The 27943-nt window shown below is 37.0% G+C and overlaps 1 protein-coding gene and 1 long non-coding RNA gene across 2 annotated transcripts in view; one reads left to right on the top strand and one right to left on the bottom strand.

Moving 5' to 3' along the window:
- LOC121029692 (uncharacterized) overlaps nucleotides 1–892 on the bottom strand; it is a 328421-nt gene extending 327529 nt beyond the window's left edge. The window contains exon 1 of the long non-coding RNA XR_005789839.1: nucleotides 480–892. This is a non-coding gene — a long non-coding RNA (uncharacterized LOC121029692). The remainder of the gene's footprint in view (nucleotides 1–479) is intronic.
- On the top strand, nucleotides 892–16821 carry IRAK1BP1 (interleukin 1 receptor associated kinase 1 binding protein 1). Its single transcript, XM_040473997.1, has 4 exons — nucleotides 892–1256; nucleotides 7832–7897; nucleotides 15927–16057; nucleotides 16161–16821. The coding sequence occupies exons 1-4, from the start codon at nucleotides 942–944 to the stop codon at nucleotides 16429–16431; spliced, it is 783 nt and encodes a 260-aa protein (XP_040329931.1). The 5' UTR covers nucleotides 892–941; the 3' UTR covers nucleotides 16432–16821.
- The last annotated feature ends 11122 nt before the right edge of the window (nucleotides 16822–27943 follow it).

Raw genomic sequence — 27943 nt, forward strand, 5'->3', positions numbered from 1 at the left:
AAAGGTTTTCTTTTTTTTTTTCTTCATGGGACAGGAGAAGTAATATCTATGTAAAAATATCTTTTACATACTTAGTGGTAAGAATAAAACCTACCTAATGGGGATCAGTGGGTTGAAATTAGTGTTGTTCTCTCAAGAAAGGGGTATAGATAAGATCTAAGTTGCACAGACCCAGCAATGTTCATGTTGAATGTGCTCTGACACCAGTTGAGTCTCTCCTGTCAATATTCAAAGCCAGAATCATTCCAGGGATTTTAAAGAAAATTCAAAAGATGAAATCATGTCAAATCTATTACTATTGGCTATTCGTTATTTTCTCTTTGCTTTCCATAAGGCAAGCACTTAAAACCACACTGTAAACGTGAAAAGTATTGCCAACATGACTTTAGAAACAATGACACTGAAACTCGAGGAATCATTAACTCCCCAAGATTAAACTAGCAGAAAGCAGTTCATTGCAACAGAACTCTTTCCCGTACCGTGGCGCTGTGCAGCCTCAAAGAGCGGTCTGTGCCCAAGACGAACCAGTAAAGTCAAATTAGACAAGGCTGGGGACAATGGCAGACCGGCGTCAGAGAAATGTAAAAGCACTCTCACTCTGCCCAGCCTGGCCTCTCCGGAGCTTCTTCGGAGGTAAGCTAGATAGGGGGACAGTCACGGACGGTGGGCATGGAAAGGCGGCGCTAAGAGGGAGGGCGCAGAGAAAACTCACTAAGATTTTTGGAAGCCGTAACGTAAACACGTTGAAAACTATTAATAACGTGCCCAGCCAACATCTGGTAAAGGAGACACTGCAAAATCCTCGCAGCTCGCATCCATAACTGTGGGCCCTCCAAGCCCATCCCAGCAGCCTTTGCACCACGCACAAAAAGCCTGGCGCGGTTTGGCTCCTTCGGCCGCCGTAGTCTCTAAGTTGCTATGGAAACCCAGCTACCCTCGCCATGTCTTTGCAGCAGGCCCCTCAGTCGCGGGTGTTCGTGGAACTGGTTCCCTGGGCTGACCGGGGCCGGGAGAACAATGTGGTCTCGGGGGCTGAGTTGCTGCCAGGACCCCGACGCCACGTCCCTTCAATACAGGCCCAAACTGCGACCCGCGAGGTGCACGTTAGCGGCACCGCTGAGGTGTCTGCGAGCCCTGACCGGGCGCAGGTGGCGGTGCTAGTGAGTAGCACGAAGGAGGCGGCGGCCGAGGCCAAGAAGAGCGTTTGCCGCCGCCTGGACTACATCACACAGAGCCTCCAGCAGCAAGGTGTGCAGGTGAGAGCTTCGTTGCGGAGGGGCATCGGGCGGGACCGCAAAAAGCGGAGGCAGAGTTCCAGGCTCCGACGGGTGTCAGTTGGAGGTGGCGAGGGTCTTGACCTTATCTCATCGGTATTACAGAGCGACAGGACCTGGCGGAGTAGAACTTTCGGCCCATTTTTCTTCTAGATGAAAGCAGTTATTGGTCCCAGTGGCTTATGAAATAAAAGAATGTAAATGGAGTAGGTTTTTATTTGGCGACATTTGCCGCAGTAATTTTGTATTTTACCTTGATATGGTTAACTGTTAGACCTGACACATTAGATGAAAGTGCTTGCCTAAGTATACTAGACACTAATATTTTTTTTGTTTGTTTTTATTCCGCACCAGGCAATTAGCAAGTGAAAGCATGCTTCCTCCCAACTATGTAAAGATTTGCATGGAGTGGTTGGTTCCTCAGTATTTTTCGCAAACAGTAACGTGAGGAGGAAAATTGCATGCATTATCGTTTAACGAGCACTCAAAACATTTCGGCAAATTTTTTAGTTTTAACTTTAAAAACAAGCCAGTATATTGTAGATGCCACATAAATGAAATACCTTTACTTACCAGAAATGTCCATAAAACAAATCCCTAAGTAAATCTACCTAAACTCTGCTTGTAAGAAAAGGAGAAAAAAATGAACCAGCTTTTTATTTCATCTGAACAACAATTCTGTTAGACAGGTTTTAATATCCCCATTTAGATTCAAAGAGGTTACATAATGCTCTAAGCTCTAGTCAGGGCGGTGTTTGAACTCTTGTCTTCCTGAGACTAAACTCTACATTGCTTCCAACCATAGTTGGCCCCAGATAATTAGAAAAAGGAAATGAAGAAGCCACAGAATGAGTCGACTATCTCATTTCCTTCATTTTACATAGTATGACTCAAAAGGCCAGAGTTGCGATTATCCAAAGTAACATGAGTTCATAAAAGCGCTTCTAGTCTATTGTTAGAAATGGCACACCCCCAAAAAGCAATTTTATTGCTTTAAGGAAAAAAATACATTTGTACTGCATTTACAGACATAGAATTATTTTAAAAGTCATTTGGAACAGATGTCTCCATGATTTTAGAGTTTAAAAGAATTCAAAGGCTAATTATAGACAATGTGATTTAAGTGGTTTAATATGTGGAAAAAATTTCCTCGTAAAAACTATTGCCAGTGCTACAGTCCTGTTTGAATAATATAACTAATTCTTAAGTATACCGAGCTCACATGGCTATAACTTCTAACATGGAAAGCAATAAATTACTGCATCTAACTTAATTACATTAAGGTTCAGTGTTCAAGACAGAAAACGTCAGTAATCTCCCAGTTATCTCTGCTAATGGAAGAAAGCAGTCATGTAGACAATTTATTCAGTAGATGATGCAAAAAACAATTTGTATTACTTTTCAGGATGAATTATAATGGGTTTTCACAAAGGTATTCATTTTAGACTTTGGAATTGAGGGTTTAAAAACATCACTCCCCTACTTTAGGGTCTCCTCATATCCCAGGTTCCTTTGCTTAATAGATGGAACCTAACTCTGTTTCCTCTCTTCTCTCTCCCCTCCTTGACTAGCTGACTCCCAGTTTTTCCTTTAAGAACTAGCCCAAGGGGCGCCTGCCTGGCTCAGCCAGCGGAGCATGCAACTCTTGATCTCAGGGTTCGTGAGTTCGAGCTCCATGTTGGGTGTGATTGCTTAAAAATAAAATCTTGGGGCGCCTGGGTGGCTTGGTCGGTTGGGCGTCTGACTTCGGCTCAGGTCATGATCTCACAGTCCGTGAGTTCAAGCCCCGCGTCGGGCTCTGTGCTGACCGCTCAGAGCCTGGAGCCTGTTTCAGATTCTGTGTCTCCCTCTCTCTCTGCCCCTCCCCTGTTCATTCTCTGTCTCTCTCTGTCTCAAAAATAAATAAACGTTAAAAAAAATTAAAAAAAAAAAAAAGAAATAAAATCTTAAGAAAAGGAAAAAAGAATCAGCCCAAGCTTACTTTCTTGGCATTCCTTTTCTAACATAACTCTAGTCTCTGCCGTACCACACTCTATTCCCTACTTATAATAAAACGTATCCCTCTGTATTTTAAATTGTTGCTTTACTGGTATCTCCTTCATATTCTAAACCTCTCGAGCACAGACCATTTTCTATCTCTTGCTCTGCATTCAAGGGTTACGCTTCACACATATCACATAGTATATACTCAAAACATGGTTTTTGAGGGGTGCCTGGGTGGCTCAGTCAGTTAAGCATCCCGTTTCGGCTCAGGTCATGATCTTGCAGTTTGTGAGTTCAAGCCCGGTGTCAGGCTTTGTGCTGACAGCTCGGAGCCTGGAGCCTGCTTTGGATTCTGTGTCTCCCTCTCTCTTTCTTCCCTCACTCACACTCTGTCTCTTTTTTTGTCTCTCTGTCTCTCTCTTTCAAAAATAAATAAACTTAAAAAAATGGCTTTGAATGACTAAAAAAAAATGCATGAAGCACTAAAACTATTCAACTATATTATAGATCAACTACATTATAGATTATTTTATGATCATATATAGTTTCACATATGAAGGCATACCCTCATTTTCAGCGTTGTAGTTTTTTAATGCTTATTCATTTTTGAGAAAGAGAGAGAGGGAGGGAGAAAGAGTGAGTGGGGTTGGGGGGCAGAGAGAGAGAGGGAGACACAGAATCTGAAGCAGGCTCCAGGCTCTGAGCTGTCAAGAGTCAGACGCGGGGCTCGAACCCATGAACCGTGAGATCATAACCTGAGCCAAAGTCAGAGGCTCAACCGACTAAGCCGCCCAGGTGCCCCTTCATGGAGAAATGTTTTAAAGATACTAAGCAATATTTATTCAACCATCAAACATTTTTTAAGCATTTCCTGTCACTGTTTAATTTTAAATAGCACTTACATGATAGCAATTATTTTGTTTTCCAATGTGTATGTTCCTTTCGTAGGTACAAAGTCCAATATTTGCCTACTCACAATTGTGGAGTTTTTTGTTAAATGTGTAATAGATGCATATTGCTGGGCACCAGAAATGGAAGTGACTCTGTCAGATCTTGAATAGTGACCAAAATGAAAGCATTCCAATTCCGCACTAGAATGCAGCAAGTATGTGTTCAGAGCACTATATACAGTTCATTATGGCTAGGACACAGGAGTACTTGGGAAAAATGGACAAGAACTGAGATAAGACTGAAGAAGAAGGCTGTAGGCAGAACATGGAAGAAGGCCTTGTTTGCTGCATCGAGGAGTTTTGAATGTTATTGGTGATAAAAAAAAAAACCGCTTATTACTGCTAGATCTTTTACAAATGTTCTCTCATTTGATACTCGTTCCCATCATATGAGACTGGCATTTCAATTGCTATTTATAGATGAGAACTCTTGGGATCAAAGTGATTATTGGCAGGTCACTTGCCCAAGGTCACACAGCTAGGAAGTGACAGAGTTTCAACTCCAGTCAAGAATTTCGACCTCAAAGCTCTTGCTCTTAACCACTATAGTATGTCTCTGCTTTATTGTCTTGGCAGTGGGTGATTGAGTTTTAAGTAGGGGATGTAGCAGATGCTATTGATACCCCACACTTGTATCCCTTGGCACTTCACATTTGTGTGCATACAGGCCCAACTTCCATCTGCCAACATGGAGCATCCTTTGCCAGTTTTTCCTGGCTGCAGCTTTTCCTGGCTCCACCCACAAATGGGCCAGCCAGTAGTGTCAGAGGATTAACAGCCCCTCCCCAAGCTCTAACAGCCTTCAGCTAAGAAGTGAGGGAGGTGAATGGAAGGAGACCTTACCTCTTGGGCAGGATAGCTCTGAGGCATATGTTCTGCCCTGGCTCCCAGAATTTCTCTGCAGGAATAAGTTCCAGTTGCCCACAGTGGTGACCGCTTGACAATGCACACTTTAATGGCTTGCTTTCCTTTTGTTTCACTTCCCATTCCCCTATGGTGCTTCCAAGGATTATCTTTTTTTTTTTTAATTTTTTTTTTTTTAACCCCCGCCCGCCCCCCGGGGAGAGGGCAAAGAGACCGGGAGGCAGAGGATATGAAGCAGGCTCCATGCTGACAGCAGAGAGCCCAGTGGGACCTGGAACTCACAAAACCATGAGATCATGATCTGAAATGAAGTCGGCTGAGCCACCCAGGCGCCCCTCTTGGGATTGCCTTAAAAATTAACTGCTTGTACTCACATCCATGTTTCGGAGTCTATTTCTAGGTGCATTCAAATTAAGATAGGGAGTAGTAGGAATAGATTGAGCATATCATAGTTTTTCATTATTAAAAATGGTGACAAAATGAATAACCTTGTTGCTAGGTATTTATACATGTTTTTAATTATGTTTTTGGACATTAATTCCTGGCTTATGCATATTTTTAAGGCTTATGAAAAATTACAGTGTAGGACAATAAGTTTACAACTTCACTACAAATATATCTTTGGCATAGTGGGCATTATTTTCTTTTTTAACTTTGCCAAGTCAGTAGCCAAAAAAAATGTTACTGTCATTTCCTGTTTCTTTTTTTTTTTTTTTTTTACATTTGAGGTTAAACTTTTTTTCATGTAAGTTGCCAGTTCATAAAACTTTGTCTGCTTTTTCTACTCTTTTATTAATTTATGGGAACTTTTTAAAAATTAGTTTCAGCTGTACAGTATAATGATTCAACAATTCTGTACATTTCTCAATGCTCATCAGTGTAATACTCTTAGCTTCCTTTATCAATATCCCACCCCCCCACTTCTCTGGAAACCACCAGTTTATTCTCTGTAGTTAAGAGTCTTTTTTGGTCTCTTCTTTTCTTATTTGTTCATTTGCTTTGTTTCTTAAATTCCACAAATGAGTGATATTATATGGTGCTTGTTTTTCTGGCTGAGTTATTCTACTTACCATTAAATCCTCTAGATCCATTCATATTGTTGCAAATGGCAAGATTTCATTCTTTTTTATAGGTAATAGTTCAGTGTGTGTGTACATATAAGTGTCTCACATCTTTATGGGTGAACACTTAGGTTGCTTCCATATCTTGACTACTGTAAATAATGCTGCAGTAAACATAGGGGTGCAGATATCTTTTTCAGTTAGTGTTTTCATTTTCTTTGGGTAAATATCCAGTAGTGGAATTACTGGATCATATGGTAATTCTGTTTTTAACTTTTGAGCTCCTTCCATACTGTTTTCCACAATAGTACACCAATTTACATTCTCACCAACAGTGTACAAGGGTTCCTTTTTCTCCCTATCCTCACCAAAATTTGTTACTTCTTGCATTTTTTATTTTAGCCATTCTGACAGATATAAGGTGTTAACGCATTGTGGTTTTAATTTACATTTCCCTGATGATGAGTAATGTTGAGCATCTTTTCATGTGTTTATTGGCCATCTGTATGTCTTCTTTGGAAAAATGTATGTTCAGTTCCTCTGCCCATTTTTTAACTGGATTATTTGTTTTTATGGTGTGAAGTTGTATAAGTTCTTTATCTATTTTGGATATTAACCCCTTATCAGATATATCATTTGCAAATTATCTTCTCCCATTCAGTAGATTGCCTTTTTGTTTGGTTGATGGTTTCCTTCACTGTGCAAAAGCTTTTTACTTTGGTATAGTCCCAATAGTTTAATTTTGCTTCTGTTTCCCTTGCCAAATAAGACATATATAGAAAAATGTTTCTATGACTAATATCAAAGAAATCATTGCCTGTGTTTTCTTATAGGAAATTTATGGCTTCAGGTCTCACATTTACGTCTTTAATCCATTTTGAGTTTATTTTTGTGTATGGTCTAATGAAAGTGGTCTGGTTTCATTCTTTTGCATGTAGCTATCCAGTTTTCCCAATACCATTTGTTAAAGAGACTGCCTTTTTCCCATTGTATATTCATGCCCCCTTTGTTGTAGATTAGTTAATTAATTAACTGTCATAGGCCCTATAAGTGGGGTTTATTTCTGGGTTCTCTATCCTGTTCCATTGATCTGTGTGTCTGTTTTTGTGCCAACATCTACTGTTTTGATTACTGCAGCTTTGTAGTATATCCTGAAATCTGGGATTGTGATACCTCTAGCTTTTTCTTTTTCAAGATTATTTTAAGGGAACCTTAAGATTATCAATAACTCTCTCATTATTGCAAATATTTTCCCAATTTCATATTTGTCATATTTGTTTACAGTATTGAACATTCAAAATTTTTAAATTTTATTTAGCTAAAATCACTAATCTTGTCAGTATGTTTCTTGCCTTTGGTATAATACTTAATTGGGTCCTTCCCAAGCCTAAGGTTATATAGCTGTTAACTAATATTTCCTGGAACTTTTAGGGACCCTTTATACTACATTAAATATTTGCTGTGTTGGAATTTATTTTGGTGTAAGGAAAAGGGCTTTGTTTTCTCTTAAATGGGTCAGTGGCTCTACACTTATTTTATGTAACTTTTAGGGAAGGTTTAAAACATCAGGCAAACCAGTTCTTTCTGCATTCTCTGTTATTCTGAGTTTAATAAGTTCAGGTTTCTACTTTATGTTTTAGAGTAATTGCATTTGGTAGCCAAACATTGAGTAATCATACTCTTGTACTTTCTGCTTCAGGCAGAAAATGTAACTGTGACAAAGGATTTTAGAAGAATGGAAAATGCTTATCACATGGAAGCAGAGGTATGTACTTATCATGAAAAATAATTGGTAACAGCATGATTTTGTGGATACAATCTACATTTATTTTTATTCTTGAACTGAAATGTATAGGAGGACTGCTTCTCATGATATTGATAAAAAATTATTTTTCTCAGGGCGCCTGGGTGGCTCAGTCGGTTAAGCGTCTGACTTGAGCTCAGGTCATGATCTCAGTTCGTGGGTTTGAGCCCCACATCGGGCTGTGTGCTGTCAGCTCAGAGCCTGCAGCCTGCTTCAGATTCTGTGTCTACCTCTCTCTCTGCTCCTCCCCCACTCATGTTCTGTTTCTTAAAAATAACAATCGAAAGAAAAGAATTTTTTTAATTATTTTTATTTTTATTATATATATATGTGTGTGTATATATGTATACATATTATATATGTGTGTATATGTGTATATACACATATTTTTTTTTAATTTTTTTTTAAAGTAATCTCTATACCCAACATGGGGCTTGAACTCACAATCTGGAGATTAGAGTCGTGTGCTCTTCTGACTGAGCCAGCCAGGCGCCCCTATATGAGCTTTTAAAATAAATTGTAGTGAGATATATTTAAAAGAAATTGTTTTGAAATGGAATAAAAATAGCAAGAAGGAAGAGCAGTTAATTGCCCCCTGAATGAAATTTTAGTAAAGATATCACCTAGTGAGCAGGAAAACACTATAGGAAATTTCTTCTCAGATAAAAAGCAAATAATGTCCTAACATAAGGATTGAAACACTTTTCAACCTTCTTTTCTTTCATAATGCAATTTTACTCTATTGTGCTAAGTTATCAGGGTTTTGTTTTTTGTTTTTGTTTTGTTTTGTTTTGTTTTTTACAAAAAGCACTTGGGACACCTGGCTGGCTCACTCAGTAGAATGTGTGACTCATGATCTCAGGGTTGTAAGTTTGATCCCCACATTGGGTGCAAGGTTACTTAAAAATAAAATCTTTAAGGGGTGCCTCAGTTGGTTAGGCATCTGACTTTTGATCTCAGGGATATGAGTTCAAGCCCCATGTTGGCCTCTGCACTGGGCATGATGCCCACTTAAAAAAAGAAAAATTCTTATAATTAACTAAAAAAAATAAAGACCACTCAACCTCTACCTGAATTAAAAAGAACAAAATATTTTTTGTACACTCAATGATAACATTTAATTTCTACAACTGCCTATACTTTTTACTTATTTTTAAAGATTTTATGATCAGGATTTTATGAAATCAGGTATGTTATAGTTGTGGTTAGGTTATAGGACTACGATTTGTTTCAGCATCCAAACATCTTGGGATTTGTGTGCTAGTTCCATGCTGCCTCCTCACAGGAAGCAAACAAGAATGGAGTTAGAGATAAACTCTTATTTATCTAGTCAGATAATCTTTTTTTTTTTAATGTTTATTTTTGAGAGAGAGAGAGAGAGAGAGAGAGAGAGAGAGAGAGAATGAGTACGAGTGGGGTAAGGAGCAGAGAGAGAGGGAGACACAGAATCCAAAGCAGGCTCCAGGCTCTGAGCTGTCAGCACAGAGCCCATTGCAGGCCAAACCCACAAACCATGAGATCATGACCTGAGCCAGCCGAAGTCAGCACTTAACCCACTGAGCCATGTAGGCGCCCCTCTAGTCAGATAATCTTTATGTTTAGAGGTGGGAAATATCTCAAAAAATCATCTAGTCCTACCAGATAATCTATTATTTTTATAATTTTAAGGGCGTGACTTCAAGTTCAGATAACTTGGGGTCTCAGACTTCCCAGTCATATTGAAAGAAAGAACGGAAATTAGAATCCTGCCTAGCTTCTTACCTCCTTGAAACAGTAATTTCTAAAATACACTGTTGCTCCAGTACTTAGTTTTATTTTTCCACTTAAAATTTAACTATCTCAAGGAATTTTAAAATTACTCATGATAATTTTAGAGATCCACATGGCAAAACTTATTTTATGGTAGTTGGGATTGAAAAATATCTTTCATAACAGGATGAAGAGGGGCATTAGGGGATGGACAAAATGTGTGAAGGGCAGTGGGAGATGCAGGCTTCCAGTTATAGAATGAATAAGTCACAGATATAAAAGGCACAGCAAAGGGGATATAGTCAATATTATTTTAATAGTGTATGGTGACAGATGGTAGCCACACTTCTGGTGAGCACAGCATAAACTATACACTTGGGAGGGCACCCAGCTGGCTCAGTAGGAAGAGTATGTGACTCTTGATCTCGGGGTTGTAAATTCCAGCCCCACGTTGGATATAAAGATTACTTAAAATAAAATCTGGGGGGAGGGGCGCCTGGGTGGCTCAGTCGATTAAGTGGCAGACTTCGGCTCAGGTCATGATCTCGCGGTCCGTGTGTTCGAGCCCCGCGTCGGGCTCAGTGCTGACAGCTCAGAGCCTGGAGCCTGTTTCAGATTCTGTGTCTCCCTCTCTCTCTGCCCCTCCCCCGTTCATGCGCTGTCTCTCTCTGTCTCAAAAATAAACAAACGTTAAAAAAAAAAAAATTTTTTTTTAAATCTGGGGGGAAAAAACAAGGTGTATATAGACTTGTTGAATCACTATGTTGTATACCTGAAACTAATGTAACATTGTGTGTCAAACTGTACTTTAATTAAAAAAAAATAAGGGGAGTTATGAAACTTCTCAGATGTGAAAAGTTTTAATATAACTTTTAATGATTTTTATGATATCACACTATGGTATCACTGTTTCATATCAATTGTTTTCTTAAAATAAGTTTTTCAATTTGGGGCTCTTTGGGTGATATTACAATACTGGATGTCTTGAAAAAAAGGAAAAACAGGATGAAGAACAGAGGGGTAAGAGTCTGTATTACAGAGAACAAAGCTGGAAGTTATTCTAGCACTCCTCCAGCAGTGATTACCTGTCAGGACTTCAGGCTGTAATGAACATACATTGGCTCAGGTTATCTCAAGTGAATGGGGTTTAGTGTGAGGGTACCCCAAGAAGCAAGGAGAAAAAGGAATGGTTCCAGAAAATACACAGAAAAGCTTCATGGAAAACTGGCATCATTTTCAGACTTAAGTTGTTTTAGGGACCAACTGTGCAATTACAGAAAATGCATTAGAGCTGCTTGTTTTGTTAGAAGAACATGATTAAATTAGGACTTGGCTAAACTCTGCTTTTTTCCACTTCTGTTATACTTTTTAATGTCCCATACTCAACTTCTTGAGAGAATCTGATCATATTTTGTATAGGGCTCCCTGATAGCCAGAATTCTTATATCATGCAATCTGATAATATTACCCTTAGGTCAGCATCAGCAGTCAGCAGAGACCAGGGTGATGGGGTCACAAAGTACAAAATAATGGCTAACATATACCAGTACCCTCGTGGACAGTTAGATATATAAAGTTAGATTAGGAGGTAGAACATTACTTTACAAAATAACTAAGATTTTTATCCTGAATGGCACTTTAGAGATTCTTTATCTAAACTCCCACCTACCCCCTGCTGTTTCTCTTTATTTTAAAGGTAAGAATATTGAAAGTTAGAAATGATGTAAGTACATGAATATAAAAAGCTTATTCCATTTTCAGATGTCTAATCAATACAAATTTTTCTAACATTAAGCCAGAATGGACTTAGTAGTACTCATCCATTATTAATGATGTACCTCTCCAAGAACAAAAGGCAAATACTACTTCCTCGAAGTATATACTTGAAGTTCAGTATCATGTTGATGCTAGTTTTTTCTTCTCCAGGGGTAAGAATCCCCAGTTTCTTTAGTCATTTCTTATAAGACAAACTACTGAGTTAACCAATTTCCATCCAAAGCACCTACAACACAACTACAGTGTCCTAATTGTGATTTATCCAGTCCATATTAGTGAAAGATGATTATCTCCTTTATTCTGGAATGTTTAAGACTGAACTTGGTACTTGTATCACATTGTTCCCTTGTGTTGAGCTCACAGTTATAATCAGTAATTAAAATTATCAAAGTATCTTTCTCACATGCTGCTTTTACATATTTCTATTTTATACTTGTTATTGCTATTTCAAAATAAAGTATGAGAGTTTAAATTTATCTCTGTAAAATTTTATCCACTAGATTTGACCATGTTTCCAGCCTGTTAGGATCTTTTTGGATCTTGATTTTATCAATCAGTGTTTATATTCTGCCTGGCCAGCTTTCTGTCACCTGCTGATTTTATCATCCATGTACCCATCTGTGTAATTAATAAAAATACCAAGTAACATCAATCAACTATGACCTTGACAATGTTGCCATGAAGACTATATGTCAGTATATCCTAAGTAAAAAATAAATTCTTTATTGCTACAGTATTTCTCTGGTAACTTGCCAGTTAGGAAGTCAAGTTTAATACATCGTGATTTGTTCTTAGTAATCTCAAATATACATGCTCAATAGATTGGCCTTCGGATAGAAATAATTTGGCAGTGGTTGAGAATGGTAGAGATCAGAAGAAAAGCATAGAGTTGGTGAACTTCACTCTCAGGAAAAAAACAAAGTGAAAAGTCAGATGAGTTCTTACCTAACATCTCATCAAGAAACTCAGTACTTAAGAGAACTTAGAAGATTTTACTCTTAAATTCCTGTGTCCTTATTTTGTTCTTCCCTGAATGCCTTCTTGGAGGACCATTAAAATGAGAAAACCCTATATTCTTTTCTTCAGTGACAGAACTAAAAACAAAAACTGGGGGATATTTAAAAAGGGAAGAAAATAATAGATTGTGGCAATACCAAAAAGAAAAGAAAATATACAAGGTACTTGGAGGCCTGTGGCAAGGTAACAAAATGAATGACAAGGTCCTATCTTCTTTGTTTCTCATAGAAACCTTTTCTTTCCTAATTCCTTACAAACTAATTTTTTTAAGTATTTATTTAGAGCGTGGGAGAGAGAGGGAGCACGTGGGGGATGGGGGGGGTGAGCAGCAGAGAGAGAGAGAGAGAGAGAGAGAGAGAGAGAGAGAGAATCCCAAGCAGGCTCCACACTATAAGCACAGAGCCCGACAAGGGACTGGAACTCAGGAACTGTGAGATCATGACCTGAGCCGAAAGCAAGAGTCAGACACTAAACCAACTGAGCTACCCAGGTGCCCCACAAACTAATCTTTAAAATAATCTTTTAGAATCTTGCCCAGAATTGAAAGGTGTCTAGCCTACTACATGTAGTTTGTTCAGTTTTATACACTTGCCTTTTTTGGAAATTAGAACTGCAAGTATTTTTAAAGAGGCTTTTGGCCTGTTTCTCTATGGTAATTGAGATTAGCAATAATTCAGAAGTCCCGTTTGCAGAAAATTTTAATAAACTGAGATTTGATTTATCCAGGAGACAAATTCATTAAAAGCACTTAAGAGCTCACCTTTCGGGGTACTTGGCTGGCTCAGTCAGTACAGCATGAGACTCTTGATCTTGGGGTCATGATTGAATTCCACATTGGGGGTAGAGTTTACTTAAAACTCACCTATTCTGGAATTCAGTTTCTTTTTTAGTACTGAAATTTCTAAACTAATGAGGATTCTTCTTGACCAAAGAGATGGGAAGCATTTATCTACCAATCTGTTTTGTAATTTAATATAGCTATTACAAGATAGTGTGTAAATGTGCATACATTTGTAATCACATTATTTTACCATGATGAAACATATAATGAGGATCCTGAATATACGGATTTATCTTTATCTTCAAGGTATTAGGTACTTAAAATATTTTTATCCTAAATACCTCTTTAAAAATTGTGATGCAACATCTCTATTCTTCAGCAAAGTGACTCAACTTCATTAACTTGGATTTCTGTCTAGCTACATTTTGATTATATACCACATTGCTGAATTTAAAAGCAGAAGTTCAGACCACTGGAAGACTTAAAACAGTTCTTGAACTGTTAGAAAAAGCAGAAAACAGTTTTTTTTTTCCTACCAAATTTACTTGTTAATCATTCAACACAAATACTCCTAAACTATACTTTGTTCATGGTCTGTTTATCAATGTAGATGTACTTCTAAAAGCTACATCTGCTAACTTTTTAAGTCATGGTAATGGTAAGAGGGAAGAAAGGCAGAGAAAATCTTGTGTGAGCAGCCACGGAGCTGATCTTAACAGACAGGTTTTCCTGTTATTTATAGAAATAGAGCAAGTAAGTACCACATGTTAAACCTGATTCTGTAGGAGTAAATTTGCCTCAGATGATTAGGGGTAGAGGGGAATTGAAGATGGAAAAATTAGTATCTTTTTTGCAACCTGCTTAGGAATTTTTACTGTCCTTCCAGATAACTTATTTTTAGCAAAGAAGAATACCAAGGATGCAAAGGATTCAGCATATTTCATAGGAAAGCGGGTATATTTATAAAAATTATTTTTGTTTTAAGTTATCAGAGTAGAAATTGGAATAAATTTTAAAAATAAAATGCATTTGAAGGGCACTTGTATAGCAAAGAATTGCTTTTGTTGACACTTGGAACCTGTTATACTCAATCACTTTAATCTGCATGCAGAGAAACCCTTTGAACTCTCATATTTGGCTACCTTCCAACTTCCACAGTCACTGTACATCTTGCTATGTTTCATTACATGTAATGAAATGTATGTACAGGGCCGCTGTGGCACTTTTATAGATTAAATACAGCCACAAAAGACAGGATTTGTTTCCATATTTAAACTATGCAAATGCAGAAAAGTATTTATTGTCTGTACTTCTTATAAAGGCAGCCTATAGGCATTTTGGAGCTTTGATTTTCAACCAGGAAGGAAATATAAATTTGGAAACTTACCCAGAGATTAAAAACTCGCATCTTGGGTATGGCTGAGGAAATTGATTTTGACTAACAGAAAAGTTTATTAGCCCATATAGTGTTTAAAAAAACAAAACACATAAAAAAAGACTTCTCTTCAAAAGACAGACAAGACTCCTGCTTCTAAGGTAGAATAACATGCACCAGATTTACCTTCCCACCTGAAACAGCCAAAAAATTGACAAAGTATATGAAACAAAGGTTTTCAAAAGAGTGGACATAAAGCAATGAAACACTGTGATCCCTGAGAAAAAGGAAACAAACAAAAGTCCTACAGTTGTCCTAACTCAGTGTCTCAAGGTGTCCAGGCAGCTTCACAGGGAGGGAACCCAGACAGAGCCTAGCAAACTCCTTGTATTGAAGAAATGGAATTGAGAGCCCAAACAAGACAACTAGAGTTTGTAGGAGAGTAGAGGGCTGCAGAGAGAGAGTTTTTCGGAGAACCACAGAGGGGATACCACCAACCCCTGCCAAGTACTCAGCAGAATACTGATCAGCACACCAATGTGTGAAAATGACCTGAGGCTAGAAAAAGAATCACCCCAAAATTTAGAGGGAACAGTGTTTGGGGTTCATACAGGGCTGTATAGCACCAGATTAGAAAATTTTACAATTCATAGGGCATGAGGTGGAGTATACAGAAGTATCTTGCCTCAAACAGTACTCCAGTCCCACGTAACAGATCTTAAAAGCAAACCAAAAGAGATCAGTTTCCAAGGAAGTTGATGGAATTCTAGAACAAATAATTATTTATAGTGGTATATACAAGAATATCCAACACCTCTCATAAAGTTAATTCACAAGGATTACCTGATATACAAAACAGCATGGAAATAAAACTCACAATAAGGAGGAAAGTCAAACCAATCAAGAACCAATACAGATATTAAAATTAACAGACATAATCATTAGTTATTATAACTATTTCTTATGTTCAAAAGTAGAGATACTACTTAATAATTTAATAAAATTTAATAATTTAGTTGTTGAGTATCAAGTAGGCTTATCTGTTACATATTATAAAATGACCTCGTTATCTGGCTTTAATTTTTTTCCTCATATTTAGAGAAAACTTTATTTTTTATTTTTATTTTTTAAAAGTTTTAAGTAATCTCTACGCCCAGCATGGGGCCTGAACCCATGACCCCAAGATCAAGAGTCACATGTTCCTTCAACTGAGCCAGCCAGGCGCTCCTAGAGAAAACTTTAAAAGAAGCCATCAGGCATGAAAATAATTTCAAGTGTCATTTCATTTACAGGTCTGCATTACATTTACTGAATTTGGAAAAATGCAAAATATTTGTAACTTTCTTGTTGAAAAGCTAGATAGCTCTGTCGTCATCAGCCAGCCCCAGTTCTATCATACTCCAGGTTCTATTGAGAATCTTCGGTAAGTTAAGCACATCTTTAACTAAATTATCAATTAAACAAAACTATTCAGTGCTAAAGTTCATTGAATGTCATATTAATAATCTCTGCATTTAATTCCTAAGACGGCAAGCCTGTCTTGTTGCTGTTGAGAACGCATGGCGCAAAGCTCAAGAAGTCTGTAACCTTGTCGGCCAAACTCTAGGAAAACCTTTATTAATCAAAGAAGAAGAAACAAAAGAATGGGAAGGCCAAATAGATGATCTCCAGTCATCCAGACTCTCAAGTTCATTAACTGTACAACAAAAAATCAAAAGTGCGACAACACATGTTGCTTCAAAAGTATTTATAACTTTTGAAGTAAAGGGGAAAGAGAAGAAAAGAAAAAATCTCTGAAATTCCAACTAAAATATATTGTATCTTTTTATTTTTATACTTTTTATGTTTGCTTTTTTCATGAATATATATATTGTATAATATAAAGTATTTCTCCCCCAAATCTGTCAGTCCTTGAATCCAGTCCCACAGTATCTAAGCTTATTTTCTATTTTTAAAAATTTAACTATGAGAAATACTGTGAAAACAATGTGTTATATGTGCATACTTTTATACTGACAAGAAATGTTTATATTTCTACTACAGGAATAAATATTGGCAGTTATTAGCATGATTCTTAACATTAACAGAATGATGAGGAATACATTAACTCTTGATAAAAGCAGAGTGAGGCATACTAGGAAAATATTTTGATGCCAGAAATAAAATATATGGACCAGATCCTCTTCACCAGGCTCCTGTGATTATACCAGCACTCTTTAATACAAATAAAAGAAAGTCACATAGTAATTTCAAATTACTTAGTTGACACATAGAAAAAAAGTAAAAAATAAAGTAGTTGAAACTAAGTTTAATAATATTTTATTTAACCTAGTATGTCTAAAATACCATTTCAGCATGTAGTCAATATTTTTAAAATAACTAATGGATATTTATATAGTGTACATTTTATATTGTAACCATGTTAATTCAGATGCTAAATTTTCATCAGAAATAATCTGTATTTATTTACTAAAATGTAGTTGAAAAAATAGATTCACACACACACACACACACACACACACACACACACACAGGTTGTTACAAACATGCTTAAAAGATGTAACTGAAGTAGCAATTTCAAGTAGCAATTTTCAAATTAAAATTTTTAAAAATTTAAAATTCAGTTCTTTGATTGCACTAGCCACATTTTAAGTACTTGAAAGTGGCTAATGGCTACTATGTTGGACAGTGCAGGGTTATACACTGAGATAATACTGATCTTAAGACTGAGATGTATAACAGCAAGTACATGGCATTGCTACTGCACTGCACATTATCTACAGATGATCATAAACCAAGACTGTTACTTAGCACAGGCTTCCATTTCTCACCATAGAGTTATACAGGTCCTAGCGTTCTTCCTTTGATATATCTTGATACTCATATACCAGTATTTCTTCCCTATAGCACGCTCTAGAATGTAGTTTACATCCCCACCCACTTTCTTAAGTGGCACTGAAACAATTTATCTCCTCTATAGTGTGTCCTTGGCAGGAGGGAGTGTAAAAGCTAAGAAGAAAAGTTTTAGATTGCAACACCTGTGTTCAAATCCAGACTTTACTACTAGAATGTAAGCTCCTTTAGAATGAAGATCTTGTCTTGTTCACAGCTGCATTCTCAGACCCAGCATAGTATCAGGACCAACACAGCAGGCTCTCAAATATCCGCTGTGTGAATTTACCAGAGGTGTAAACTTAGCCAGGCACTTTCATCTCTCTAAGCTTCTCTTTCCTCACCAATGAAATGAGGCTAAATATCTACGTTGCAGTGTTACTATAAGGGTTAAAGCTGATAAATACAAGACCACGAGAATAATACCCAGCACCACAGCTGTCACTCAACAAATGGTTGCTATTATAGCAACTGCATTCTTTGATTACTATCAACCCAATTAAAAGTTGGCTCTTCCAAGTCTTCCATTAAGATGAATTTAAAGAGTCATATTAAAAACAAAGTTATCACAAAAACAGTTTAAGATAGGTTTTTATTTCCAAAAAACAAAGCTAAATAAATTCCATTGTAGCTTTTATTTATCCAGTGGGATAGGAAAATACTGTGGGGGTTCAACATCAAGAAAAAAATTGTTTATACTCAATAAACAATTATATTTGTAGATTTTTATTAGCTGTATCTTTATTATAATTTGGTTCCATTATATTTGGTAAAGTTTTCTACTTAGCATGAAATACCTAAAAACAAATTTTAAGTTACCAAATAGTTTTTAGAATTTACATGATTTTTTAAAGATGTTGCTTAAAAAAAAAAAAGGCCTATAAAATGGGCAATGCTACAATTCTGTACAGCAATGAAGAGAAAAAAATCCTTCAAAGATTGGACTGGCTTATGTATGACATCCTATGTCCTTAAGACTAACGGTATCAAATTCAGTTGTCAGCTAACAGAGCTGAATTTCTGACATGTGGCATATACTAGAGTCTCACAATGAATTCCTCAGGGGACCTGTGCCACAAAGCCTGCTAGAATCAGCCTACCCCAAACTTAATCCTGAAAAAACTTTTTTTCTGAACCCCCTTTTTCTAAAATTTTTTTAAATGTTTTATTTATTTTTGAGACAGAGAGAGAGCATGAGCAGGGAAGGGGCAGAGAGAGAGGGAGACACAGAATCCCAAACAGGCTCCAGGCTCTGAGCTGTCAGCACAGAGCCCGACGCGGGTCTTGAAATCACAGACCACGAGATCATGACCTGAGCCGAAGTCAGACACTCAACCGACTGAGCCACCCAGGCGCCCCTGAACCCTCTTTTAAAAAATCTTCCAGAAAGCAGCAAATTTTAATTGCTATTTTCTGGAAGAAAGAAAAAATTTCCAATTAGGATATCTGAAACAGACCCACTATATTCTAAGCACCTTTGTAAAAGGAACTACTATTAAATATACAAGTTTTCTGAATATTACCGACAAAATTTAGGATTCTATTCAGTTACATGGTAAAGAATACATTTTTTGGAGCAGCAATTTACCTTATTTTAAGTATCAGTGTTCTTACTTAACAGTTAATTTTTAGTTCAATGTAAATAAATAAGACCTGGAAAAATAGTTTGTAATTTAGGATGCTGTACTTCATATCCCATAATTATTGTTATGTCCTCCTCAGGAATGTAGGTCGAGGATATCCTAATTCTGTCTGACATGTTGATGAGAACTTGATAGCGAGGAATTCTTTTCACTGGCCTAAAAATATTAAAACATGAATTAAGAGGTCAAAAATGGGAGTTAATATATTATCTATATTACAAAATTGTGTAGGAGGCAAATGCTTTACTATTCATTCCTCAAAAAACCCACTGTATAAATTAGTTTAAAATAACATTTAATATTTTTATGCATATTGTATTTACAGCCAAATGGCTCCTACCAATAATCTAATGTGGTTTAAATTACTTTACATGTTCAGTTTTGTTTCAAAGACCAGATGGGGCACCTGGGTGGCTCAGTCGGTTGAGAGTCCAACTTTGGCTCAGGTCAGGATCTCGCAGTTCGTGAGTTCGAGCCCCGCGTTGGGCTCTGTGCTGACAGCTCAGAGCCTAGAGCCTGTTTCAGATTCTGTGTCTCCCTCTCTCTGCCCCTTCCCTGCTCATGCTCTGTCTCTCTCTGTCTCTCAAAAATGAATAAACATTTTTTAAAAAATTAAAAAAAAAAAAAGACTAGGATTCACAGTGGCTAATCCAAGTCAAACTGTTCTCGGGGTGAGGTAATAGATATTTTTCAAGAGGGATGATTTGTGCTATTTTATTAAAAGAATAATACCCTTGGGGCGCCTGGGTGGCTCAGTCGGTTAAGCATCTGACTTCGGCTCAGGTCATGATCTCGTGGTTCATGGGTTTGAGCCCCGCGTCGGCTCTGTGCTGCCAGCTCAGAGCCTGGAGCCTGCTTCAGATTCTGTGTCTCCCTCTCTTTCTGCCCCTCCCTTGCTCGTGCTCTGTTGTCTCCCTCTCTCTCTTTCAAAAAATAAAAAATTTTTGAAAAAAGAATACCCTTTTATAACTTGTTTATCAGGAGGGTATTTATGTTTCAGCCACTCTTCTGCTGGAGATCTGGCTTCAATATCTCGACCAACAATTACTCCCAGATAGCCATGGTGATTGTGGATGATCACCAATCCCACCTCAAAATAGTGTCCAGCCTATCTTAGTTTCCATACTAAGGGATGAAAAGCCCAGGAGGCAGGAGAAAGTGCTAGCCTAAATGATCCTGAAACCAGTAAGTGATCCCTAAATTTAAAATAAAAAATCCTCCAAATATCATGCTACTTACCATCTGGTTGGTGGTGGAATGTGTGTGTGTGTGTCTATTTTTTAAAATATGAAGATTGTATCACTTATCCTCTGCTTCCCTTCTGCAAACAACTTTGAGCAAAGAGTTAAAAACAGATAAATAGTGCCAACACTTCATACATACATCAGGTTTACACTGATCACGTTAATTACATACTTATGTTTTATCTGTCTCTATATAAGACTATGAACTCCTTAAGATCTGGGCTATATCTTAAACATGTCTTTTCCCACTATCTGGCTAATAACAGGCTAAGAAGAGGAAAAGCTGGCTGTCAGATCTTTTGTTTTATTCCCTATCAGAGGGATAGCGTTTATAGAAGAGTACAATGCTGGTACACATAGAAGTAGGGAAGGAAAATGCAAAGCACTGGTTCTACAACGTATGTTCAGAATGCCCATTTTATCTCTAAATGGGTATGCTTTTATTTCTCTAAAGTTTAGCTTTCTCAGAAAATAAGTCTGTGGCTATGCAAAAACATATTTTGTTGTCTAAACTAATCTCTTAAATTATTTCAGAACCTATATTCACTTTAAGCTTACAGATCTAAGCTATAGGCTCTAAGTGTCCACCTCTGCCCTTTAGCCACCTGCACAACTGAGTCATTATCACTTGTGCCACACATGCCTCACCAATAGAACAAAATACACTGCTCAGGGAAAGTTGCTTTTGAAATTCTGACTGCAACCACTATAAAAGTGCATCTAATAAATTAAGTTAACTTTTAATAAACAGATGCTTAAATTGAATTTGTTTCCATTAGCATTAAATTTTACTTTCAAAGCTTATTTTAGAAACCCATATTTGTATTTAATAGCAATAACACATTTGTAGTTCATACAAAAAGGTTTGTTTTCCTTTTATTGAATCAGTCACATTTACTGTAATTCATTTAAAAAGAATTGGTACAACAATTCAAATATATCACCTCTAGCCCAAGTAAATAGCATCAAAAGAAAATTTTTCTTAGTTTATGCTAAATTAATCATGGAAAGTCTAAGATATTCTATATTGGAGTGGGGGTAAGGTATAATTAATGCTGAATGTCAACCAAATAAAATACAAAATTATTTTTAATATATCAAGTGTTTCACCAGCTCAATACTAAAGTAAGCATAGATTTCTTTTTCATCATCATTGTACCTATTTCTAAAATTATAAAGATGAAGTGATTACAAACTGATGTGTCTCTACAAAGAAGCCAATATGAATATGCAGTAGAAACCTTTAAAAAATGTACTTGCAAACCATAGAGGTCAGCATGTATTTGAGGAATGACTATATTGGTTTCATTCTGTAGGAATGTTGAGATTTCATAGTACCCCAAAATGTTACTACTCTTAAACATTACATTCATTTAAAACATTCAATTGTTTACTACTTCATTTGAATAATAATTATCTCATGACTAGTAAATTCAACACAGTGGAAATGTTTTATGTAAATGTTTAGACACTTCATTAACAAATATTAACTAATGATTTTTCATATTATTTGGGAATAACTCTGGAAACATAACACTGCAACAACCACACAACTGAATAACTATGAGAACACCTGCAGCTCTGAGATTTGTACAGATTCCAGCCATTTACCCCACCCACCACAGCAGCCCTGATGGCAGGAATAGTAGAAACCCCAGCAGTATCCATGCAGCCACCCAACTACTGTTTTGCTATGTGTGAACAAGTGTGTTCAGAAAGGGAACATGGGAGTTGGGAGAATAATGAACTTTTTTGAAACACAGTATGGCATGATAGGGGTAATACCACTTCCAGAGGTAAAAATGGAGGTTGTACTTTCTTTGCTTAGTTTTCAGTCCACTACTTATCAGAACTATTATTTACACTTAAAAATTTTTTTAACGTTTATTCACTTTTGAGAAACAGAGAGAGTGTGAGCGGGGGAGGGGCAGAGAGAAGGAGACACAGGATCAGAAGCAGTCTCCAGGCTTCCAGTTGTCAACACAGAGCCTAACCTGGGGCTCGAACACATGGACTGCGAATCATAAACTGAGCCAAAGTTGGACGCTTAACCAACTAAGCCACCCAGGCACCCCATATTCACGCTTTTTGAACACCTGTAGATAAATGCAATGCACCTATATACCTAAGTGAGTATGCAGACCTGAAAGAAAATGTAAATCTAAAGAATTTTTAAAAATCATGATCACGATTACGGAATGTAGTGTCACTGTAATGCTACACTTGCAACATATGATAAAGGGGCAAAAACTAAAAATGCTTGAAATTAATAAAAAAAATAAAGAGAAATCACTAAAATTTTAAGTATTTGCTTTAAAAAAAAAAAAAAAAGAATTCTCAATACCATTCTCATTCTCCCCTTCTTATCCTGTCTCACAAAGTGCTATTTCCCATGAATGTTCCCTGTCTAGTCATAGGAAGGATGAACAGCCTAAAAGCTTGCACGTAAGTGCCCTTAACTGAATCAGCCACATCACAAATAAGGCCAGACATCTTTTAGTTTTTGCCACTGAGAACTCAAATGCATTATGATGGAGAGGTTTTCATGACTAATTTGGAAAAAAGTGGATTATGTGTTTGAAACTATCGTCTTTAATAATAGTGATGGAAACTAAGGAATATTGGTTTACCTAGAGCATAGTTCCTTTTTCATAATCTATCCCCATTTCTAGCCAAGCCTAAAATAATCTGGGACAAATGGAATAAATATCAAGTTACCTAATTATTGCTTACAGTTTTTCTCATTCTTCTTCTTAAATAAGAATAAAATCAGCACAAAAATGTCAAAAATTTTATTTTTATTTTCAAGGTTTGCAATGAACTTTGGATAAATCTTCTTAAATTTGTAGTGTCTATTAAACTATTCTGTTTACTGATGCCTGTGGTCAGTGATACCCCTTGGCCCATAATTATTTTTGGACCACTCTTCATTCCCTAGTGGTCATGATGCTTTTAAATTCATGGATTTACACTATTATCTGAAAAGTTATATAAACACTTATGTGTATGTATAGAGCTAGACAGACATATAAATCTTCAAAATAAAAGCATTACTCTTTTGCCACATCTGCCATTACTCCTAACACTACAGGTGAAAGAAAATGAATCTGCCTCCTCTTTTTTAAAAGAAAGTAATTATCCTTACTCTTAGTTCTCTTCCCTTTAAAATATTTATGCAGAAAAACATGGATTTAATAAGTATTAAGTAGATGACTAGAAACTAGGTAAATCTTCCACATGGTCAGAAAAGACCTTTCCTAACTTCCTTTATTTTATACACAAAATCTTCATTCAAAATATATCTTGGAAAGGGTATGTGCAAGTCAAGAATCAGATTAGGACTCAAAGGTAAAATGTGAAAGCAGATTTATATCACATAAACGTATACTACTTTATCTTTAGTAACCAGTCTTTCATATGAGTCATCCATGCTTTCATTCTTTGGTATGCCCATCTAAAACCATTCCAAAAATCAGAAAGCACTAAAAATAAATAAAATGCTTAAAATATGCATATTAATATATAGCAAATGATGCTGCTTGTTACATAATGTCTAGCTGTCATCTGAGTAAAGGACTTGTCTTTTTTTTTTTTTTTTCTTCTAGAGAAACAGACAGCGGGGAGAGGGACAAAGGGCCAGAGGGAGTGAGAGAAAATCTTAAGTAGGCTCCACACTAAGTACAGAGCCCAGTACATGGGGTTCAATCCCACAACCCTGGGATCAGGACCTGAGCCAAAATCAAGAGTCAGACACTCAACTGACTGAGCCACCCAGGCGCTCTGAAAGGGGACTTGCCTTTTATCCAACGACACTGAGTTGATCTGTGCGAAAGTTAAGAGAAGACAGATCTCTCTTGTAAAACAAGAGTATTAAAATACATAAACACACACACATTCTGTATGATGACCAGTAAATTTTCTCTTTTTCATGAAATAAGGTGTCAGAACTTCAGATTATTGTATCACAAGAATATAATCTATAAATCAGAAAAGCATAATCTGGCTACATAACATTTTTCTGCGTTTCTGTAATAATTTTATTTTTCCTTACAGTCAATTTCCTTTTCCCACAAAGGCTCTTTTTCTCGTTTTGTACATGCTTATTTTTTTGTTACATGTTTAAAAGGACTATAAATCAGATAAAGTTTATTGTTCAGAAAAAACTTTTTGGAGCATATTTGTTTTTAGAAAGTGAAATACATCTTATAGGGCAATGAGTCACCTCTGGAATACTTTGGAGCTTTTTTGGGGTCAAAATTGGTCTAGTCTAATGGTAAAAAGAATTCTAAAACCCTATATACCAATATTTAGCATTGATATGTGATTTTATAATAATATTTTGCTACTGTTCTCTAATGTCCCAAGAACATATAAAACTGCAAACAAAATAATGGAGGCTGAGGGTAAAATCCAGATTTGGGGCAGCCAAGAAACTTACCACATCCTCTACCTCAGCCCTCAACGACATGACATGTGATGTCTGTCAGAAATAGCAAGAGTAACTTGGGTATTTCTCTCCCCCAAAGGATAAGACAAATATACACCAATAAATTGCTGAAAGTAAGATTTTTGTGTATGGCAGAATAAACTACTCTCAGGTATATGTAAGGATGAATATTCTTTTTTTCTGAATATGATTTATTTTCCAACTACATAGGGAAATGACAGATGAAATAGATAAAGACAAATTAAGATCACTTTTCCATTATCCTCACAGTCTTGCTTCATCTTCCTGGAGATAAACCTAAAAAGTAAACATTTTTCAGAAACTACACTTAGTCAACTAAGGTTATTAAGTGACCTTATTTCTCTCCAAAATTGTCTGAGCCCCCATTTCCCCATCAGTGCTCAAGCTAGTGATTTTTTTTCAAGCTAGGTTTTACGAGATTTGAGGAAGAGTTCCTCTTTGTTCTTAAAGCTAACTGAAATTTTTAAGTAGTCAAATCACTCAAATATTGTTGCAAAGTATTCTACTAATCTAAACAAATAGATTTAGTGTTACAATTTACTACACCATCCTCTTCTGCCCTCATGTAAAAGGAGGGACGATTTAATTACAAAGCTTCCACTACAAAAGGACAATGCATACTGATCTTGGATTAGTTTAGTTTACTTTTGTTTTCAAATATTTACGCTAGGATGATTATATCAATGTGTTAGGAGGTTTCTATTCCTGAACTTTTTCAACATAAATAGTAAGATGTGCACTTTTTAGTTTGTTTATTTACTTTGAGAGAAAGAGCACAGCAAGTGCAGAAGGAGATTTGGAAGGGCAGAGAGAGAAGGAGAGAGAGAATCCCAAGCAGGCTCGGCACTGCACTGAGCCCGACTTGGGGCTTGATCTTACAGACCGTGAGATCATGACCTCAGCCAAAATCAAGAGTCAGACATTTAACCAACCAAGGCACCCAAGCACCCGACATGTTGTTTTATATACTTTATTTGCCAAAAGCCACTACATTGATTAATCATTATTTTCTGCCCTGCAATCCCAAAATATTTTATTAAATAACATGTAAAGGTCTCCTCTGAAGGATGGTAGCAATTTTTTTTTAAGGATGAAAGAAAATAAAAGAATTACAATACAACACAACTTTTTTTTTCCTTTAAGACTGTGACAATTGCTCACATACCCCGGAGACAAAACACTGCAAGGGTAGAGCTGTCTACGGAAAATAGAGCTACAAAACCCTCAGTACACTATTTGCAACAATCTCCACAGTAATAAGTCTTCTAAGATGCTTCTCTATGTAGGAGCACCTGGGTGGCGCAGTCAGTTAAGCGTCCGACTTCAGCCAGGTCACGATCTCACCGTCCGTGAGTTCGAGCCCCGCGTCAGGCTCTGGGCTGATGGCTCGGAGCCTGGAGCCTGTTTCCGATTCTGTGTCTCCCTCTCTCTCTGCCCCTCCCCCGTTCATGCTCTGTCTCTGTCTGTCCCATAAATAAATAAAAACGTTGAAAAAAAAAAAAAAAAGATGCTTCTCTATGTAGTATTATCAAACAAAAAGGAGGAAAACATGTTTACTCACCCTTAATGTGAAAATTCCTTTAGCAACATTTGCATGTGAAACAACAGATGGTTTTCCAATTACTACTGCCAAACTCAGAAGGTTACTAATTTTTAGTTTTTGGCATTTTTACTTTTTGGATTGAAAGCTATTATAAGTATTACGAGGTCATTAGGTTTCTCCCCAGCTATTACTCGATTTAAAATAAATGATAAATAGCTTAACTTGGTTCCCCTAATTCAAGCACCCAATCTTCCACAAAACTTGGGTTCACTTAACAGGTGTCTCACATTTGTGAGCCCAGAAAGCTTACTTCATCTATGCAGCAAAAACAGTTAAAGAGACATCTTAGACTACAAGAAAAGCTTCCCTCACTAGGATTAGAAGATACTTTCTTGGGGCGCCTGGGTGGCGCAGTCGGTTAGGCGTCCGGCTTCAGCCAGGTCACGATCTCGCGGTCCGGGAGTTCGAGCCCCGCGTCAGGCTCTGGGCTGATGGCTCAGAGCCTGGAGCCTGTTTCTGATTCTGTGTCTCCCTCTCTCTCTGCCCCTCCCCCGTTCATGCTCTGTCTCTCTCTGTCCCAAAAATAAATAAAAAAAACGTTGAAAAAAAAAATTTAAAAGAAGATACTTTCTTAAGAGGGGACTGAAATTCCTGAGACCCATTTAATCCATAGTTCCTGTATTAAAACAATAAAAGGTTAGAACTTGGTACAGAATAAAAAATTGAGAGAGCCTAATTACATTGGACTTTTCTGCTGACTTGAGCTCTCTCACTCTGGTTACTAAGATGGCATTTGTCGTCAGTGTAACATAGCTGCCTACGTTTTCCCTGCGGTGTTCATCCGCCAAAAGAACGACTGGTTTTAGACATGTAGTGGGGCAGAAAATCAATGTGCTATCATTTTTTAAGCTGTCATTTCACACCTTCAGCTGACTCTTCGCCAACAGTAGCCTGACTGGTTTCTCTCCTTTCAACTTCTTTCCCTGCATCAGGTTTGTTTCTTGATTTACATGCAATCCTGGAGTTGAAGGACCACAGACGTCAACTCTGGGCCCACCTTCTACTTAATCCCAAACCTCTTCTACAGCATCTTCGATGAATGGTCTTCAGCGTTACAGAACTGGTAGAAAACTATAAAGAGTAATAGCGTAAAAAGCCAGTCTTGGGACTAGGGAGAAAATATGAAATAAGAGGGGAAAAGTATATATTGAGGAGGAGGAAAACTACTAATTTAAGAAGGGAAAGCAGACAAATAACAGATTGGCCTGAAGGTCAGCACATCCTTCTCTTTCCCTGAATTGTAAAGATTTTAACCTAGCTTCTCAGCAAACCCACCATGTGTTCATGTATTAAGAGTGTCTGTATGTTTTCTAAAATACATCAAGGATCCCCCTGAATGCAAGCATAATTTAAGAGACTTTAAAGCCAAAATGCTGGCTTTAAGTGCATGAAAAATGCACAAGAATTCCAAAACTGTACATCTAAACATCACTGGTGAGTCACACATTTCACTACCTAT

This window comes from Herpailurus yagouaroundi, unplaced genomic scaffold (genome assembly GCF_014898765.1).
Source record: "Herpailurus yagouaroundi ecotype Mexico unplaced genomic scaffold, PumYag 139, whole genome shotgun sequence".
NCBI lineage: Eukaryota > Metazoa > Chordata > Mammalia > Carnivora > Felidae > Herpailurus > Herpailurus yagouaroundi.

Bases quoted from the DNA above. Each gene is read 5' to 3' on its own strand.
- IRAK1BP1 (XM_040473997.1), top strand. From the start codon at position 942: ATGTCTTTGCAGCAGGCCCCTCAGTCGCGGGTGTTCGTGGAACTGGTT. The intron at 1,257-7,831 runs GTGAGAGCTTCG...TTTCTGCTTCAG, and splicing joins TCCAGCAGCAAGGTGTGCAG to GCAGAAAATGTAACTGTGAC. The intron at 7,898-15,926 runs GTATGTACTTAT...TTTCATTTACAG, and splicing joins CTTATCACATGGAAGCAGAG to GTCTGCATTACATTTACTGA.